Here is a 13,747-nt window from a genome sequence, read left to right on the forward strand (position 1 = left end):
ACATTGCAGTAAACACACTATCTGGTATTTACTTCGATTTTTTTGCTCAAGACTTTGAGTGGGAGTCTTTTTATTTTATTTTATTTTTTATTTTTTTAAATCGTAATCAGGACAGCTGCATGATCCTTCGGGATGTTCCACTGTTGAGATTTTGCGTCAGCAACAAGGATAAGAACTGCGTGCGAGGCGTGACATGATGTGCAGGTGTGGTTATATCTGTCGTGTGTGTTAACGATGGATATTTACACTTGAAAGTGAAACGTTCAAATAATGTAAGGATGTCGAAAGAAAACATTCCAGAGTGCCTCTTTACTGCAGATCTAACAGCATTCATCACACATCTAAATTGGGCTTCTTTGTGCTGTTTTGGTTTATTCTCTACCTTTCATGTCAGCGGGCCGAGAGCATTTTTTGTCTGTTTAGTTTGATGTTTTTTTTTTGTTTTTTTTCGTGGCTCATTGGCTGTTTTTAGCGGCTGTGGCGGCGGAGGAGAAGCACCTTCAGGGTGAGGTTGAACCTCTGCTCGCTGGGACGCTCATAGTCCAGCCTCTTCTTCAGCCGCAGGGTCCCGCGCTGCTCCAGCTGGTGGCTCACCATGTGGAACTTCTGCTCCTGGTCGCCCGCCACCACGCTGAAGGTGAGCTGGGCGTTCTCCCCGGTGTCCAGGTCGTCCGCAGAGAGCTGCAGGACCTGAGGACGCGATGGGGAGGGTCAGCTGAGAGCCCTCAGAGAACTGTCGGCTTAAAATTTGTTTTGTTTCTATTTTGTTTGCACATATTGTATAATTTATTCACATTTAATTAAACTAAGTGAGAGACAAGGAGTTCACATCATAAAAAAAACACCAACAACACAATTAGGAACTCCTGGATTTAGATAGTTGATTAAAAATAAGATATAAGAAAATAAGAAAAATAACAAGCAAGATATGCAAGAAAACAATTATCCCAATTATTTTTGACCCGTCATTTGCATGCTCGGGTTAAAGTTCCTGCTCCTGAACAAAGTCTGTTTTGTGACATATATTTTTTCTGTCTCCTTGAACATTATTCCAATTATATCTCAACTTGCTTTTATCTTATTTGTGTTATATTAATCCATGGACCTTTTCTAATTCTTATTTGTCTTCTAGTACTTTGTGACCTGGTTTTTGAAAGATGCTGTCTTAAAAAAGTCATTACTATTATAATTGGTTTGGCAGACTGGAATGTTGAGTTGGCCAAACCATGAATGAATGTAAATGAAAAGTGTTTCATTTGAAACTCTGCCAGGAACAGAAACAAGAATACACTGTTCTTCACTCTCGGATCCCTAAATGCAAAATCAACACGTTCAACTTAAATCCTCAGATATTGATTCTCCAAAGTAATATCCGTCCTCTGCTTCACCCACGTCTGCGTTGAGCGCCGCGTTCTCCGATATCCTGGCCAAACACGAGTGTTCTGTGAAAATGGGGGCGTGGTCATTGACGTCCTTGACCCGGATAGTGGCCGTGCCCGTGCCCGTCATGCCGCCGCCGTCCCGGGCCTCCACCACCAGCCGGTAGGAGTCTGCCTGCTCGCGATCCAGGCCCGTCATGGCCACCGTGATGGTCCCCGTGGTGGCGTTGACGGAGAACATCTCTGGGAAGGACGACGCCCCTCCCCCCCCGGTCACGTCGCCCCCGAAGCCGCCGGCGTCCACGCTGCCCACGATGCGGTAGGACATCACAGCGTTGTGCCCCACCGCCGCGTCGTCCAGGTCGGTGGCCGTCATCTCCATCACCGAGGTGCCGGCGGGCGAGTTCTCCGTCACGTCGCCGTGGCAGCTGGGCGCGCACGTGAAGACGGGCGCATTGTCGTTGATGTCCCACACGTTGATGATGACGTCCGTGAAGCCGGTGAGGCCCTCGCCACCTTCGTCGGTCGCCATGACGACGAAGCGCCACACGGTGCGCTCCTCGCGGTCCAGCGTGCGCTGGGCGTAGATCTTCCCCGTGCGCTTGTCAATGATGAACTCGCTGTCGGCGCCCTGGCCGTGCAGCGAGTAGTGCACGGCCTCCTGGTCGGCATCCTTATCCGGGTCGGACGCCGTCACCTGAAACATCAAAGGAGACCAGAAAGAGCGGGGTTGGGGGGCGGGGCTAAGAGCTTTGCTTTCATGGAGTTTTTCCCCACTATTTAATAACTGAAATGCCGCCGACTCCTCTCCTGCCCTGTGGTGTTATCAACCCCCCCCCGCCCCGCAGGCAGAGGATGTTTTAATTTAACGCGGTAGTCGCGGCGCCAAAGCAATGCCAAAATGATCTGCCGTACCTTTGGGCTGAGCAAAGAAGCCAGCTCTCGCAGAAGAGGCTTCACCAGATTCTCTGATTTGAAAGGAACCTCCTCTTTTTATAGATTTAAGTTTTTAAAAATGTTTAAATGTCAAACATCAGTTTGAAAACAAGCGACGATGTCAGCCGCTGTCACATCAACACGGAGGGAGGTAAACAGAGCAGAGGTTTCACCAACCACTCCACTACTAGAATCATTTGTCCACTCATATTTTGTCAATGTCACCAGATTTACAATAATTAGTGTATGAGTAAAATAATTTATTAAAAATATGTATTTACATTTATATCTAGATTCAGCTAGTTCTCCTATTTAATTACATTTACAAGTACAATTGCCAATATTTCTGGAGCTCCGGTGCAGCCAGCAGATATCCATTGTTGACAGTCAACTTGAGACGCGAGAACGCAGTTTGAGTTGAGAGACGACGTCAACAACCGGATGGTTTCACAAGTGGTAATAAAGAAGTACATTTTAAAAAAGCAAATAAAAAACTAAACCATCGTCAGACCAATAGCCGATGTGTCTTTCTTACATAATAGGTAAAAGACGACTAGTCGACTACTATTATGAAAAACTTAGCAAAATTGAAATAATCAGTGGTTATGAAACCCCTACTTTACATTTACATTTTAGTCAGTGATCAGACGCTTTTATCCAAAGCGACTTACAATTGTTCAAACACCGACGGACGCAGCCATCAGGAGCAATTAGGGGTTAAGTGTCTTGCTCAAGGACACTACAGCATGCTAGCAGGAGGAGCCTGGGATCCAACCAGCAACCTTTAGATCACTAGACCACCAGCTCTACCTCCTGAGCCACCATCCCCGTACTTCAGAGGTGGGCAGTGGAGGAGGAAGTTCTCAGAATTTTTACTGAAATGAAAGTACATAATACCCCAGCGCAAAATGACTATTAATACCTCGTTCACTTTTCTACTTCAGTTAAAGTGTATAAGCCCTTGCAGTGTAAATGTCCTCCCGTACCACCGGACCCTTTTTCTGCAGATGATGCTCCTGCAGATCGTGATGTCATCGACCGTTACAATAGAATAGCACAGGCTGAGTCAAAGTCATTTACAAGGAGATGGAGCTGATCAATCATTGATGTGCAGTTTGATAGAGTAAAAACTATAGACATTTGCTTTGTAAATGCATCGGAGTAAAAGTCTCATGATGACGCACATCAATAAGTAAGTACAGACACTTGAAAAATTAACTTCAATACAGTAAAAAAGAGACGGGCGGACACAGAGAATATATACAAGATATATATCTATTCACAGCCATCTTCTCAAACAAACTGTGTCCTGGTGTCTTTTAAGAGGCCGTGCTTTTAAATCCTAACACCGCACGAGGGATCCGTTCGCATGGAGTTAAAGTCCCGACGTTTTCTTGAACGACCGGGGAGACAAACACCTTCCGCTTCACCCCTTCCCACTGATGCTGAGAACTGCGACGACTTGGCCCGAGCATTGGGGGATGCTCTGGGTGCACCTCAGGGCAGGCACTCGCACGCCCAGAACAAAAAACACAAAATCAATATAGATAAATATGAGTAAAAGCCAAGAGGGCCATAACAACAGATAATCGTTATGAGGCGATGTCTCCCAACGCAAGGCAGTTCCGAAGCGAGGTGAAATCCAAGAAAAAACAAACGCTGCTTTCCATGCAGATTACTCCCAAAGAGAAACTCTCAGACACAAGAAAAAAACAACATAACCTGCTGATTAAAACTCAAAAGCAAGTTATGAAGAGTTGGTTCAACCCTATAGTGTGAAAGAAATTTGGATTTCAATGTTTTCTGATGTTTGCATATCGAAAGGATCCACTTCCAAAATGAAAGGAGCCTTTATAGTGTATGTTCAAGTGCTGTATGAATGTGCATATACAGGTGTATGTATTAAGAACTGCGTTTCAAAATACCTAATGGATGCATGGCGGCAATCACGCAAGGCATCAAAATAATAACTACATTATTATTATTATAATAATTGTTATTGTAGTCTATTGCGGTTTTGGGTCATCAACTGAGACCCTGAAGATGATGATCATTCCTCAGCGATGCAGACAGGACTTTCGAATATTTCTTTTGAATTATTGGTCTTTATTTACTGCTCTTGAATGCACTTAATTCAAGTTATTCTGAAATAATTCTCTCACAAAGGATCAGGCGTATTGTATACTAACTGAGGACATCACAATCTCTCAAACACTGGGATTTGTGTACTCAATATTCATTTTTATATTGACTTTTTTATAGAAACGTTGATGTTTCTTTCAATTCACTATCCTCGTCCTTCTTCTCAATTCTTCCTGTTCATCTCTCTGCCTCCCCCACGTTCTGTCAGCATGACGCCTGCTATAGTTCAACATTTTCAAGAAATGATGAAAAAATAATAATTCAGACTCGGATGTTAAATGTACTTCTGGGTACTGGCAGAGATTACAACTAGAAAAACGACGGACGGGCCTCGAACCTGCAGCACGAACACGGGCGAGCCGTCCAGCTCCTCCGTCACGCTGCCGTAGTACTCGTTCACGGTGAAAACCGGAGCCTCATCGTTCTTGTTCAGAACGTTCACCACCACCGTCGTGAAGTCCTCCCACTTCCCGTCCGACGCCACCACGTGCAGCTTGTACCTGCAGACAGAATGTCATCTAGTACCAAATAATAATATCATCGATATTATATATAATCTGTTTTCTGAATATAATATAATCTGTGATATAAATATTATACTGGATCGATACATCTCTTATGGCTGGTTGAGAGCCCTGCGGACAGCTTGAAATGCCTGGCGGCTCCACATGTTGAAATTCTTCGTTCAGAAATGTCCAACTCTCGGAATTCTATTATTCACCTTTACTGCTGCAAATCATTTCAATTATGGAGGCATCATTGATTTAAAAAAAATCAAAACCTCGACTGGTCAGCTGGACGCCAACGTATACTTGGTGGATTGATAAATAATAAATAACAACAAACAAACCACACTTTATTTTATTTTATTTTTTTTACCCCTAACGGGTGCCCTATATGTTTAAAGACCCCCCCCCGGGCCCCGGCCCCAGGGGTCTCTACCGTTTGTTCTGCTCGTAGTCAAGGGGTTGGGCGATGAAGATGGTCCCAACCTCCGGCTCCACATCAAACACCCCCCCTGTGTTCCCCGACGTGATCTGGTAGCGAAGCTTGGCGTTGGCACCTGCAGGCGGAATGAGAGGGCGAGAGAGAGAGAAGAGAGGAGAGAGAGAGGGAGAGAGGAGAGGGAGAGAGGAGAGGGAGAGAGAGAGAGGGAGAGAGAGAGAGAGAGAGAGAGAGGGAGAGAGAGAGAGAGAGAGAGAGGGAGAGAGAGGGAGAGAGGAGAGGGAGAGAGAGAGAGGGAGAGAGAGAGAGGGCGAGAGAGAGGGAGAGAGGAGAGGGCGAGAGAGAGAGAGAGAGATTTTTTTGATTTTTAAAGCATCTTTATTTTAACATTTTCTCTAGTTCACAGTTACAGACAATACAACAAACACACTTGGTTCACTAACAGAGTCCTACACGTTAAAAACAGACTGGAAGCACAGGTCGTCCTCCACCAGGGAACAGATGGCGTCATTAAAACACCACAGCTTGATGAAGACGTCCAGACTCTTCATCAGTCTGTGAAAGTTAAAATCAATCAAGACTCTGGCCCTGACCAACGCTACAAACACTCTTCCTAAAACACTCTCCTTTCCCCTCAGTTTGTTCCTCCTCGTGAGGTAGATGGCCATCTTCGCTTCCCCTACTAGAAAATTAAGCAGTCGCCATTTCTCTGCGTTGGCCCTGTAGTATCTAGCCCCAAAAATAAAACAGTTTCTGGACCACTCCTCCTTAAAGAGCTTAAAACTTTCCTTGAAAAGACTAAAAAGCTCTAAAAGTCTGTCGCACTCTGCAAAACAGTGAAACACGGACTCTGGCAGTTTGCAGAATGGACATTCATTTGCGACCGTGGGATTAAAAACAGAAACAAAGCTGTTGACAGCTATGGCTCCATGTAGGACCCTCCATTGGAGGTCCCCCGTCCTTTTCTTGGAGGGAGCTTTGTAAAAACTCCTCCAACACGGCTCCCCCTGTCCCCCCAGAGAGAGAGAGAGAAAGAGAGGGAGAGAGAAAGAGAGGGAGAGATTTTTTTTGATTTTTAAAGCATCTTTATTTTAACAATTTCTCTAGTTCACAGTTACAGACAATACAACAAACACACTTGGTTCACTAACAGAGTCCTACACGTTAAAAACAGACTGGAAGCACAGGTCGTCCTCCACCAGGGAACAGATGGCGTCGTTAAAACACCACAGCTTGATGAAGACGTCCAGACTCTTCATCAGTCTGTGAAAGTTAAAATCAATCAAGACTCTGGCCCTGACCAACGCTACAAACACTCTTCCTAAAACACTCTCCTTTCCCCTCAGTTTGTTCCTCCTCGTGAGGTAGATGGCCATCTTCGCTTCCCCGACTAGAAAATTAAGCAGTCGCCATTTCTCTGCGTTGGCCCTGTAGTATCTAACCCCAAAAATAAAACCGTTTCTGGACCACTCCTCCTTAAAGAGCTTAAAACTTTCCTTTAAAAGACTAAAAAGCTCTAAAAGTCTGTCGCACTCTGCAAAACAGTGAAACACGGACTCTGGCAGTTTGCAGAATGGACATTCGTTTGCGACCGTGGGATTAAAAACAGAAACAAAGCTGTTGACAGCTATGGCTCCATGTAGGACCCTCCATTGGAGGTCCCCCGTCCTTTTCTTGGAGGGAGCTTTGTAAAAACTCCTCCAACACGGCTCCTCCTGTCCCCCCATCTGGAGCCGTCCCCTCCAGACAGTGTCCTGCTGCCCCTCCAGTCCCTTCCTATTTAAAACAACCACACACTCTTTGTAAAAAGCCTTCCCGCTGGCTGTGTGCAGGTCCAGTTCTGCATAACGTGCCCTGTGCAGCAGCTTCCCGGAGGACCCCTCCAGGTTGGGGGTCAGGGTCATCTCCGGGAAGGGATCCTCCGAGTTTGGCTCCTCCGCGCCTTCGGCGTACTCCTTCAGCAGGGCCAGCTCCTCCTCCGTGAGCGTCTCCCTCCACCTCTTGAGCACCAGGTGTACGATCCTGGTGGACCTCACCCCCAGCCGCTCCGCCATGGCCTCGCCGTCCTGCAGGTCGCTCCCCGCCGCCGCCACCACCTGCCTCAGGGTCAGGACCCCCGCCTCCCTCAGGATGCTCCTCAGTCCTGGAGTGGCCCCGTCCTGCACATCCAGCCTGGCTCCTCCGATCACCGGCTCCTCCAGGAGCCAGTGGAGGGAATCTGCGGCCTCCCTTTTCCTGTTCTTAAATAACCCCCATGCTTTAAAAAGCTCCTGATAAAAACGGGGTAAGCCCGACTTGTTTAGAAGACTCGTGTCCATTAAAAACAACGAGCGGTCAAGTCCCATCCTCCCAGTCCTCTTTAAGACCAAGCCCGCCACGTCCTTCCAAACGTTAAAGTACCCCGTTAACAACTTCTGCACAAACTGTAACCTAAAAGTTGCCACTCTGCTTTTGATGTCCACCACACCGTGCCCCCCTTCCTCTTTAGGCAGAAAGACCCTTTCCTTCCTGACCCAGTGGAAATTCCGCCCCCAAAAGAAGTCTATCAGCTCGGCCTGTATCTTCCTAACTAGCAGGTCTGGTGGTTGGACACAGGCCACTCTGTGCCACAGCTGTGAGGCCACCAGGTTGTTAATAATGAGCGTCCTGCCCCTATAGGACAGCTGTGGCAGTGCCCACCTCCATTTTCTTAGCTTGCCCTGTATCTTTCCTAGCAGTCCTTCCCAATTCTTCCCCACCACACTTTCGCTCCCTAAAAACACTCCCAGATACTTAAACCCATCCCTTCGCCACCGTAAGCCTCCTGGCAGTTTTAAAAGTCCCCCCCTCCATCCGCCCACAGCCAGCGCTTCGCTTTTGCCCCAGTTGACTTTTGCTGCTGATAGCAGCCCAAAGTCCCTGACGATCCCCTCCAGTTTGCTGATTTCGTCCTGTTTCTTTATTAAGACAATGACGTCGTCCGCATAGGCTGATAAAATGTGGCTTCTCTCGAGACCGTTTAGAAACACACCCTCGATGTTCGTCCTTAATTGACACAGCAATGGTTCTATGGCCAGAGAGTACAACATCCCTGAGAGGGGGCAGCCCTGTCTCACCCCTCTACGCACTTTAAAAGGGCCGCTCAGCCCTCCATTAATCTTCAGTATACTCTCGATGTCCTGGTACAAAACCTGGATCATGGCTATCAGGCCAGGGCTGAGGCCAAAAGCCTCCAGAGTTTTCCAGAGGTAAGGGTGCTCAACCCGGTCAAACGCCTTTTCCTGGTCTAGCGAAATGAGCCCAGTTTCAATGCCCAGAGAACTAGAGACGTCCAAAATATCCCGAATTAGGGACACATTGTCCAGAATGGACCTACCAGGCACACAGTAAGTTTGGTCCTGATGGACGACCAGGTCCATCACCTCCCTCAGCCTGTTGGCCAGTGCCCTCGACAGGATTTTATAGTCCGTGCACAGAAGGGACACAGGACGCCAGTTCTTGATCTCCTGCAGGTCTCCTTTCTTGGGTAGGAGGGTGATGACTGCCCTCCTGCAGCTGACTGGCAATAACTTATCTTTAAAAACTTCATTAAAAACCATTAAAAGGTCCTCCCGTAACTCCTCCCAGAACTCTTTGTAAAACTCCGCAGGAATCCCGTCGATGCCAGGGGCCTTACCCCCCTTCATGCTCTGCAGGGCCGTGGAAAGATCCTGCAGGGTCAGAGGTTCCCCCAGCACCGCACTGACATCTTCCGGGACCCTGGGCAAATTCCCACAAAAGGAGTAAAACAGTTATTTTTGCTCCTCGTACTCACTTCTGTACAGCTCTGTGTAAAAGTCCACGGCTCTCGTCCGGATCTCCTCCGGCCTCCTGAGCTCCTGTCCTGTGTCTGATCTCAGGGCGTGGATAAACCTGCTCTGCCCGTTGCTCTTCTCCAGGCTAAAAAAGAAACTAGATGGTGCGTCCATCAGTGCTGCGCTCTGGAAGCGAGAGCGGACCAGCGCCCCCTGCGCCTTGGTGCCTAGTAGGTCTGCAAGAGCAGCTCTTTTAGACTTGAGGTCCTTAATGTGATCTAGATTCCCGATTGGTTCCACTACACCCTGTAACTCCACAATGTCAGTCTCCAGATCCCTCATAGATCTGGTGATGTCCCGTGTGACATTGAGAGTATACTGCCGACAGAGCTGCTCTATCTCCCTCTTCCCATAGTCCCACCACAGTCTTAAGGAAATAAAATCCTGCTTTCTGTCTCTAAAACCTTCCCAAAAAAAACTAAAAGCATCTTTAAAGTTGGAGTCACATAGTAGGGTGGTGTTAAAATGCCAATATGCGCTTTTGGGCTTTACATTGGCGATAAAGACACGGCAAACAACCAGGGAGTGATCGGTAAAACCAACAGGCACCATTCTACATTCCTTAAAAATGTTAAAATGGTGCTTAAAACAGTAAAACCGGTCTAGTCTGGCCAACGATAAAAAGGTGCCTCTGCAGTGCACCCAGGTGTACTGTCTTTCATCCCCGTTGGTTCTCCTCCACACGTCCGTTAGCTCGTTCTCGCTTGAGAGCAGCCTCATCGCGTTCTGCGATGCTCTGTGAGGCTCACAGTGGTTCCTGTCTAACAGGTCGTTCTCGGTGCAGTTAAAGTCACCTCCTAGAAACAAAAACTCCCCAGTACGAGCTTTGCTTAAAACCCCATTTAAAACTTGCAAAAAAGTGACTCTGTGTGGTCCTGTGGTGGGAGCGTACACATTTATAAAGACAAACTTATGATGCTCAAATGCTGCCCTCACCACCATCAGTCTGCCCTCCACCACCTCCTCCACCTCAAAGGATGCTGGGGCAAAGCTCTTAGAAAAGAGAAGAGCCACCCCACCGCTGGTGGTGCTCTTGTGGCTTAGCACCACCTCCCCCCCCCACTCCCTCTTCCAGTCAGCCTCATTGCCAGAGTCACTGTGGGTCTCCTGCACCAACAGCACATCCAGCCTCTTCTGCTCCATCAGCTCGTACAGCAGAGACCTCTTAGCTGCGTCTCTGGCCCCATTCGCGTTCAGCGTGCTGATGTTAAAATCACTCATTGCAACGGAAAAGGGAAACAGCCCGAACAGCAGCACCCACCTCCACCTCCTCCCCATCCTCTCCGTTGTTCAGCTCCTTCCTGATCTTCTGCACTATTTTCTTTAGCCTGTACACCTCCTGGTCCGTGAACCCTCCTCTCCCCTTACTCCTCATCTGTTGCTGGGCCGCGTTCGCCAGCAACTCCTTGTCTGAGAAGAAATCCTCCACCTTTATCCCTTTCACGTTCTTCGTTCTGTGCAGAAACGCTTTTATTTTGCCCACACTGTAGCTTTTTTTGCCCTTTTTCTTCTTTACGCCGAGAAAAACCTGCCCCTCACTGTCTGCAGCAGAGTCCTCCTCCATCCAGGACTCTGACTCCGAGCCTCCCTGCTCCACCTCCTGACTTGCCTTCCCCTGGCTTGCTGTCCCTCTCTTCGCCTGAGAGTCTCCTGCCATTTTGTTGGACTTTCTTTTGAGCCGGGGGACTCTCACCCGATCGTCCTCGTCCCCCATCTCAAAGTCACTTCCTTCCAGTGCCTCCTCCTCCCTAGCTACGTCACCTGCACTCCTTTGACTTTGTTCCGTAGCTTCCTTTCCCTCACCAGTCCCCTCCTGTCCCCCCGCACCCACCTGCCTGTCTTCCGGACCCTCCTCCTTCCCCTCCTGTCCTCCCACCCTTACCTGCCTTCTTTCCAGACCCTCGCCTGCCTCCCCCCGTGTCTCCACGCTCACCTGGCTGCGCTGTCTACCTCCACCCGTTCCCTCCTGCGGCTCCACATTCCCCTCCCCCCCCCCCTTTTTTTTTCCTGCCCCTCGCCTGCCCCCTCCTGTGCCCCCACCTTCACCTGTTTCTTCTCCTTTCCTTTCCGCCCTCCACCTGTCTCCCCACCTCCACCTGTCTTTCCCCTGCCTCCATTTGGCCCTCACCTGCCTCTCCCTGTGCCCCCACCTTCACCTGCTTTTCCCCTCCTTCCTTCTGGCCCTCCCCCGCCTCCTCCTGTGCCCCCTTCTTTGCCTGTTTTCCCCCCTCCTGACCCCCCCCTGCTCCCTCCTGTGCCCCCACCTTCGCCTGCTTTTCCCCTTTCTGACCCTCACCTGCCCCCTCCTGTGCTCCCTCCTTGTCCTGTCCACCCTTCTGCCCCTCACCTGTCTCGCCGTCTGCCTTCTTGCCTGGACATGCCCTGACCTGGTGTCCCTCCCCACCGCACCCAAAGCACTTGGTGGTGTCAGTGTTGACAAACACCACGTAGTCAAACTCATCCGCCCTGATTTTAAAAGCTACGTTTAGCTCCGCATCCCTGTTGTTCAACACCATCAGGACGTGTCTCCTGTGCGACACCACATGCTTGAGCAGCGGCGACTTGCACCCCGACGGGACTTTTTTAACTGGCGACACCACCTTCCCGTGCCTCGCCAGTTCCTTAGTGAGGGTCTCATCTTTAATAAACGGCGGAACATTCGCCAGATTCACCCTCTTCGCCGGTGTGGAGAGAGGCAGGACGGGAACAAACATTTTGTTCACCGTAACGCCGCTCGCCACCACCGCGTTCACCTTGTCTACACTGTCCAAGAAAATGACCACCGCGCTGTTCATCCGCGCTGCGGACACAACGCTGCTGTAGCCGACAGCCTTCCCCACCGCCAGGCTGCAGTCCTCCACCGAGACCGAGGAAGCCACGGGCAACTTAATGCCGTGCTTCCTCGTTAGCCTGGTGAGGTCCGACATGGTTGCGGACCCGCACCACCACCACCACCACTACCACCACCACCCCCCACCCGCTGTGCGCACACCCTACAACCAACAAAAAAACTAAACCCGTCACCAACAAATAATTATAAACATGCAATTGATAGAAAAAGTTAGAGAGAAAACCACTCACTCTACCAAACGCTCACACGCTCCGCTCGCTCACGCCTCCAATCACTCAGAGAGAGAGAGAGAGAGAGAGAGAGAGAGAGAGAGGGAGAGACAGGGAGAGAGGGAGAGACAGGGAGAGAGGAGAGGGAGAGAGAGAGTGAGAGAGAGAGGGAGAGGGAGGGAGAGAGAGAGAGAGAGGGAGAGACAGGGAGAGAGGAGAGGGAGAGAGAGAGAGAGAGGGAGAGAGAGAGAGGGAGAGAGGAGAGGGAGAGGGCGAGAGAGAGGGAGAGAGAGAGAGAGGGAGGGAGAGAGAGGGAGAGAGAGAGGGAGAGAGAGGGAGGGAGAGAGAGAGAGAGGAGAGGGAGAGAGAGAGAGAGGGGGGGGGGGGGAGGGGGGGAGAGGGAGAGAGAGAGGGGGGGGGGGGAGGGGGAGAGAGCGAGAGAAGATATTTGGAATACACCGTCTGTCACTGGGGTCACCGACAAGGCTTGGTAAAATATTTGTTGGAACAGGGAACTCGAAAGTAGTGTCATTGATCCAGTGCAAAATGTGCTTTTCACACTGTGAGTAACCACAGGAGACACTTTTATACAATTTAGAGGAAAGAGTTTCTATTTCAGTGAAATGGCACCATCACACCTGCTTATCGACATTGAAACCTATCCGAGTATCTGCCAATACCAATGTGATATATTTCCTCCAACTCTCCTTAAATCTTCTCAGTATCCGTAGCCTGAATAAATGTGTGGATCCTGTGGTGTTCCAAGTTGGATGTTTCAGGTTGGATTGGATGCTGAATAAAACACCTGTGTCTTCTCTACTCGCTGATGTTCAATAACTGGCCCAAGCTCTAAGGCCCCATGGAGAAACTGAGAAATAACTCCATGTTGTTTGCAAAAGTCACAATTCAAAACCGGCATTTCCACATATTTCTGGGCCATATGTATGGATAAATATGGTTGTTCACCAGATTAACTCTAAGCTGAAGAAGTTCCTTTTGTCAGAACACAGCCTGTTTCCAAGCTTAAAAATATTTTATATTATAATTATGATTTATAAAAGAAAACAACATAACACTGAATTCTGTATTGATAATTATTGAAATGACAAAAATACTGATCTGACCTCTCAATGATTATAGTGCGTTTGCGTTAATTGCGTAAACTGAATAAGCAATTGCAAAATGAAATAGTTGAGCCAAACACCCATATCACCCATTTCCTAGTTTAATGCTGGCAGTAAACAAAACTTGCAGCTTACTTAAGTTTTTTTTTTAGCTGAATCCGGGTAATGCTGATAAAATTCATCCCTGACAATAGTAAAGAAATATATAACTATAAATATATATATAAAACTATATATATATATCAAATATAACTTGCCCCTCTATTTCAAAATGTTAAAATGCACACCCTCCCTCTGTTGCACCTATTGGTCTCCCTAACTACCTCAC

At 48.6% G+C, this 13,747-nt stretch overlaps 1 protein-coding gene across 1 annotated transcript in view; it reads right to left on the reverse strand.

The window, feature by feature from the left end:
- Nucleotides 1-13,747, reverse strand: part of LOC307228310 (neural-cadherin) — a gene marked incomplete at both ends in the record, with an annotated part of 316,610 nt that overhangs the window by 120,863 nt on the left and 182,000 nt on the right. Inside the window, 4 exons of the mRNA XM_079997948.1 lie at nt 499-690; nt 1,393-2,076; nt 4,795-4,957; nt 5,400-5,520. Coding sequence (XP_079854074.1) covers nt 499-690; nt 1,393-2,076; nt 4,795-4,957; nt 5,400-5,520 — 1,160 coding nt within the window. The remainder of the gene's footprint in view (nt 1-498; nt 691-1,392; nt 2,077-4,794; nt 4,958-5,399; nt 5,521-13,747) is intronic.

This window comes from Zeus faber (assembly GCF_960531495.2).
Source record: "Zeus faber genome assembly, chromosome: 3".
Taxonomy (NCBI): domain Eukaryota; kingdom Metazoa; phylum Chordata; class Actinopteri; order Zeiformes; family Zeidae; genus Zeus; species Zeus faber.